Below are 6,398 nucleotides of genomic sequence, written 5' to 3'. Positions count from 1 at the left end.
CGCCGCGGTCGCCCGCCGCCTTTTCCTACGTCCGTCCCGGTTGTTTGAATTTGGCGCCCGGAGAGCTCGGTCCGCGTCACGTGACGCGCCGGGACCAATCGGCATCGGGGGAGAAGGGCGGGGGCGGGGCCTGGGCGGGCTGTGGGCGGAGAGAGGGGGCTTCGGCGGGATCCCTCCGAGGTCGCGGTGCGTCTGGCGGCGCCGCGTCCCAGCCGGGGCGGGGGCGGGGGCGGGGGCGGGGGCGGGGGACCCTCGGGGCGGGGGCCGCGGCAGGAGCCTCTAAGGAGGCTGCGGGCCACATGATCAGCCGAAACAAGGAGGGAGAGATCATCAGGGGGGTTGGGCTGGGTGTCCATCAATATGCAGATGATACCCAGCTCTACCTCTCTTTTAAATCAGAACCAGTGAAGGCGGTGAAGGTCCTGTGTGAGTGTCTGGAGGCAGCGTAGCGTGGGTTGTTAGCACCTGGGGCAAGGCAAGTGATTTGCGCCCCCTAACCCGGGGCAAGGCAAGTCATTTGCGCCCCCTAACCCGGGGCAAGGCAAGTAACTTGCACCCCCTAACCCAGGGCAAGGCAAGTAATTTGCGCCCCCTAACCCGGGGCAAGGTAAGTAATTTGCGCCCCCTAACCCGGGGCAAGGCAAGTAACTTGCACCCCCCTAACCCGGGGCAAGGCAAGTAATTTGCGCCCCCTAACCCGGGGCAAGGCAAGTAATTTGCGCCCCCTAATCCGGGGCAAGGCAAGTGATTTGCGCCCCCTAACCCGGGGCAAGGCAAGTAACTTGCACCCCCCTAACCCGGGGCAAGGCAAGTAATTTGCGCCCCTAACCCGGGGCAAGGCAAGTAATTTGCGCCCCCTAACCCGGGGCAAGGCAAGTGATTTGCGCCCCCTAACCCGGGGCAAGGCAAGTGATTTGCGCCCCCTAACCCGGGGCAAGGCAAGTAATTTGCGCCCCCTAACCCGGGGCAAGGCAAGTGATTTGCGCCCCCTAACCCAGGGCAAGGCAAGTAATTTGCGCCCCCTAACCCGGGGCAAGGCAAGTAATTTGCGCCCCTAACCCGGGGCAAGGCAAGTAATTTGCGCCCCCTAACCCGGAGCAAGGCAAGTAATTTGCGCCCCCTAACCCGGGGCAAGGCAAGTAATTTGCGCCCCCTAACCCGGGGCAAGGCAAGTAACTTGCACCCCCTAACCCGGGGCAAGGCAAGTAACTTGCACCCCCTAACCCAGGGCAAGGCAAGTAATTTGCGCCCCTAACCCAGGGCAAGGCAAGTAATTTGCACCCCCTAACCCGGGGCAAGGCAAGTAATTTGCGCCTCCTAACCCGGGGCAAGGCAAGTAACTTGCGCTCCCTAACCCGGGGCAAGGCAAGTAATTTGCGCCCCTAACCCAGGGCAAGGCAAGTAATTTACGCCCCCTAACCCCTAACCTGCCGCCGCTGCCAGCTTCTTCTTGCTGCTGCCTGGGCTGCTGCCATGGGGCTCTGCTACAGCCTGCGCCCGAGGCTCTTCGGCGACTCCGGAGGCGGCGAGCGCCCCCCCCCAGATGTTGCGCCCAGTGCGGCCGGCCCCCCCTGCACCCGCTACGCCACTGCCTGGAGGTGTCTAACAGATTGAGGTTGAATCCTGACAAGACAGAAGTACTATTTTGGGGGGACAGGGGGCGAGCGGGTGTGGAGGACTCCCTGGTCCTGAATGGGGCAGCTGTGCCCCCGAAGGACCAGGTGTGCAGCCTGGGAGTCATTCTGGACTCACAGCTGTCCATGGAGGCGCAGGTCCATTCTGTGTCCAGGGCAGCTGTGTCTACCAGCTCCATCTGGTACGCAGGCTGAGACCCTCCCTGCCCGCAGACTGTCTCGCCAGAGTGGTGCATGCTCTGGTTATCTCCCACTTGGACTACTGCAATGCGCTCTGTGTGGGGCTACCTTTGAAGGTGACCCGGAAACTACAACTAATCCAGAATGTGGCAGCTAGACTGGGGACTGGGGGCGGCCACCGAGACCACATAGCACCGGTCTTGAAAGATCTAGATTGGCTCCCAGTACGTTTGCGAGCACAATTCAGTGTGTTGGTGTTGACCTTAAAAGCCCTAAATGGCCTCGGCCCAGTATACCTGAAGGAGCGTCTCCACCCCCATCGTTCTGCCCGGACACTGAGGTCCAGCGCCGAGGGCCTTCAGGCGGTTCCCTCACTGCAAGAAGCCAAGTTACAGGGAACCAGGCAGAGGGCCTTTTCGGTAGTGGCACCCGCCCTGTGCAGCACCCTCCCACCAGATGTCAAAGAGAAAAATAACTACCCAACTTTTAGAAGACATCTAAAGGCAGCCCTATTTAGGGAAGCTTTTAATGTTTAATAGGTTATTGTATTTTAGTGTTTTGTTGAAAGCCGTCCAGAGTGGCTGATGGGTGGGGTATAAATAAATTATTATTATTATTATTATTATTATTATTATTATTATTATTATCATCATCATCATCATCATCATCATCAGGGCTGCCAGGGAACCAAGGGGAGCAGATGGGTTGGAGAGGGGGCCCCCTCAGTTTCTTAAAAGAAAGTTAAGAATTGGGAGCATAGCTGTCAACTTTCCCTTTTTTTAAGGGAAATTCCCTTATTCCGAATAGGATTCCTCTCAAGAAAAGGGAAAAGTTGACAGCTATGATCAGGAGCGTTAGAAGGCACCGAAGGGAGCGGGGTCCACCGTATTAAAAATAAATTCATTTTTGTGGAGATCATTGTGATTGAGCTAGAACACAAGAAGATCTCAAGCAAACAATTGATGGCAGAAGCGCACTGTTTTTCTCTCTGCAGGTCTAGAAGCAGATTGTCCTGCTCTAAGGAGTGCCATTCGGTTTTTCCCCGCTGACATCGGGGGACACCATGAAGCTGAACATTTTATTCGAAGCTGTTGATGCCTCCAAAGAGGAGGCGTGTAAGCAAAGGATGGAAAGGAGAGCTCTTGTTCACTGAGGCCCCCAAAGAGGGCCTTGTGTACCCCTATGGGACGCCAGTTCACCCAGGGAGCAGTCCAAGATGTGTACCCACCAAACCAGTAAATCAGATTGGGAGTACTTGGGTATGGTCTTCTTGTCTTTTCCTTTATATTGTGGGAATATACTGTTAATGCACAATTGCAGCGCTTGTTTGGTGTCCTCATTGTTTTCTGTGCTCTGTGTTCAAAAGCTCGCTATCCTGCCCTTGCCTTGCAAAATAAGACCACAAGTTATTATTATCATTTTTTTTAAAGCTTGCCTGCCCATATTTCCTTGGAAAACCCAGCTCTTGTTAATTATTCTTATCTCTCTTTACCTGTACAACTATCGCTTTAGATTATTTTGGCCTACAAAATAGTTTAAAACTGTCTCATTACCCCCAAATTCTCTTTCAGCCCTGGTGACAGTTATTTCAGTGGAATTCTGTTCATAAAACATTTCAAACTTTACTCTGTTTCAACATTTGTATCAGAAGTAGGTTCTTGACAACTAAGCAGATGCCATAAAAAACATTTGAGTATTTTATGGTGCTGTGGGACACTGATTTTGTAACTGTCTGTCTGGAAATTGCCAACAGAAGACAAGGCAGAGGCTTGCAGCTATGAAACAATTACGGTTCTTATTTTGCTCATAATTCTGGCAGTTTGGTGCCTTACTTCTCTTCATGAGAGAGAAATAATAAATAAAATATTAAGGTAACAATTGCATGCACATTTACTTGGATGTAACCTCTTGAACCCAGTGAGTCTTACTTTTGAGAAAATATGCATAGGATTACTGTAAATCACATGCATGAGATCTGGATATTTAGAAAATGAATATAAGTACAATATAATGTTTGCACAACCCTTTCTAGCAATTTCCAAAGAGGGATTGGCTATCAATGAGAAAATTGTATCGGTAATCAGAGCTGATAAGCCAATCTCCATCTCTGCCCATTTATTAATGGCTCCACTCTTGTACTTCCATTTTGTGACCATTCTTAGTCCTCTTACATGGGCCCTGGGGGTAGAAAGTTTGGGAACCCTTGATTTAGAATATGCATAGCAAAGGGATAAATGAAGCATTTATCCACCATTTGTTAATTTCTTACACTGCCTTCAACTGTAATATGGGGATAATACAGACTTATGTTTCAGAACTATTGCAAATATTAGTAAGAGTGTACATTAAGGTATTTGAAATGGGGATGCTTGTGTTAGCTTATTATTATTGCTTATTTTTCTCAGATAATTCCACAGTTTGAGAGTGCCAGATCACTGGGTCTCCAGAGGTGGTGCCACGGTTCCCCAAACGTGAAAATAAAGGATACCAACCATGCCATCCCTGTGGTGGCAGGAAGGTGTTGGAGGCCTGCAGCCTACAAGTTTTCTCCACTAATGTTTGAGAATGCAAAAACAGAATCCTGTGCTGTGGGGACTTCAGAACACCCTTTGGACTTTGGTGGCCAAGCAGGAAACTTTGAGACATGCTGTAACCAGCCAATACCTCTTTCTACTGCAGCTTCCATCAGCCCTACAAGCAATTCTAGGGCTGGGATGGAAAATCCTTGTCCCTGCCCCTTATCTCCTTATGCTGACCCAGTTGCATTCAGCCCACCAGAGAGAAGCACTCCAGAACAGCCCTCCATTGAGGCCCATAATTATTGTCTGCCCCAGATGAATAGCTTTACTCCTGGCCCATTTAGTAATCATGTTGGTGAGGATATTTCTAATGACTTTGGGGCTACATCTGTGCTGGTCGAGGACACTCCTGAGCACGAATATGGAGTTAAGGTAACATGGCGGAGTCGATCTCTCTTAATGAAATACCTCAGAGAAAAAGGAATGCTGAGCACCAGCGACATCTTAGTGAAGACACAAATGAGTGCAGGGCTTACTGTGGCCGAAGATAGCCAATAGCTTAAAATAGTTTTGAAAGATCAATCTCTATTTGTGGTGTGTTCATCCAGTCCATACAGATTTTGCAGGTTTTTATAGTTTAAAAAATGCAAACATGTTTGCCTACAAGTGACAGCTGGATACCAAAAGCAGCAATGCCTCTGTCAAAAACTGCTTTCAATCCTTCTAAGCCTGGAGTGGAAAAATAGATTGAACAAAACATTTTTGTGTATGATAAACTCTAAATAATTTGAGAAGGTGGTATACTTGCAAGATAAAGCACAGAAGCATTTTATAAATCAATCAAAGCAAAAAGGTCTGGTGTTTCTGGAAAGACATTCCTTATTGTACCTCCCCTAGTTTAAATGAATACAGTACCGAGTTATTTCTGTATTCAGTGACTTCACTACTGATTTCTGCCATGACTTCAGTATGGAGACAGCCAGCAGTGTTGTGCAGTCTTTACCGCCTCTATTATGCTTCATGTAGGATCTTGATTACCCCAATTCACTTTGAGCAGTGCTGGAAGGAATTACTTGTTCATGCTTTTGTGCCTTTGCTGCTCTTGGAAAGAGGGGGGGGGCATGGGGGAATGCCTATTTATATTTTTCATTAGACCAGTTGACACAGGCATGTTTTGGGTTATCTCATTCTTTGTATATATTCACGGAGGATGCTTCATGCAGATTTTCTATATAAAAGCTATTTTATGGTTAATTGCTTCATCCTTCAGCAAAATTAGTCTGTGGGACAGTATGGCGTAAATCAACATAGCTTTTGGTTCTGGAGGACATGAGTTTGCACAGCTGGGGGAGCCCAAGCACCTTTGATTTATTCAGTCGGGGGCGGGCGGGCAAGGAGTCAATATGAACTTAAAACATGGAACCCCATCCCACATATTTACCACTCCCTATAACATCATACAACGCTTAGTGATTATTTTGTGTGTTTTTTAAAATACCCTAATAAAAGCATTGTCCTGTAAGTGTGGTTATTAAAAAATGCAGTGATCTGCACATCCGCTCTTGTATAGTAAAAGTATCTCTTTCCCATCCAACCCAAAATTGTTTTAATGCATTTCACTTTATAACTGCACTACATAAATTGCTTTCATCTTCTTATTTTCCCTATACAGGGAGGTTTTTAAAAAAATATTTGAACATTGATGTTACTCATAATGCATGTTCTCATGTTGTCTAAGGAAATTGATGTATCGGAAAAGGAAGTATTTTAGGAGTAGCTTAAGTTGTGTGGTTGCTTTGTTTATGTATTGACCTGCTTTTATGGCACATTTCTGTCCTTAAAGACACCGTTGGGTCTTAAGCTACATCTTACCAATAACATCCCTGAATGAGGGTTCATGTGCATCATTATAGACTAGTTTCAAAGAGAGCCTTGGCTCCTTCATGAAAAGGAAAAGATGTATTTGGTCTTTATTTCTCTTTCCTTGTTATATTTATTGTTAAGAACAATTCAAATTGTATTAATTAATGAGGTTACTCGGGTTGGAGATGAAATGACAAGAGAC

At 47.6% G+C, this 6,398-nt stretch overlaps 1 protein-coding gene across 2 annotated transcripts; it reads left to right on the top strand.

Moving 5' to 3' along the window:
• The first annotated feature begins 121 nt into the window (after positions 1 to 121).
• On the top strand, positions 122 to 5,853 carry RHNO1 (RAD9-HUS1-RAD1 interacting nuclear orphan 1). Of its 2 annotated transcripts, XM_081876451.1 has the most exons (4): positions 122 to 186; positions 2,809 to 3,073; positions 4,220 to 4,940; positions 5,151 to 5,853. In XM_081876451.1, exons 2-3 carry the CDS (start codon positions 2,909 to 2,911, stop codon positions 4,889 to 4,891), a joined length of 837 nt encoding a protein of 278 aa, XP_081732577.1. In that variant the 5' UTR covers positions 122 to 186; positions 2,809 to 2,908; the 3' UTR covers positions 4,892 to 4,940; positions 5,151 to 5,853. The 2 variants fall into 2 exon arrangements, with proteins under 2 accessions (XP_081732577.1, XP_081732576.1); XM_081876450.1 differs by having other exon boundaries at positions 4,220 to 5,853.
• Positions 5,854 to 6,398: the final 545 nt, after the last annotated feature.

This window comes from Podarcis erhardii (genome assembly GCF_964252035.2).
Source record: "Podarcis erhardii genome assembly, chromosome: 9".
Taxonomy (NCBI): Eukaryota; Metazoa; Chordata; class Lepidosauria; order Squamata; family Lacertidae; genus Podarcis; species Podarcis erhardii.
The sequence above is the reverse complement of the archived record's forward strand: the minus strand, read 5'-3'. Positions and strand labels throughout refer to the sequence as shown.

Excerpts from the sequence above, each read along its gene's own strand:
- RHNO1 (XM_081876451.1), top strand. The coding sequence starts at position 2,909 with ATGCCTCCAAAGAGGAGGCGTGTAAGCAAAGGATGGAAAGGAGAGCTC. Across the intron at positions 3,074-4,219 it reads ATCAGATTGGGAGTACTTGG|ATAATTCCACAGTTTGAGAG; the intron begins GTATGGTCTTCT and ends TATTTTTCTCAG.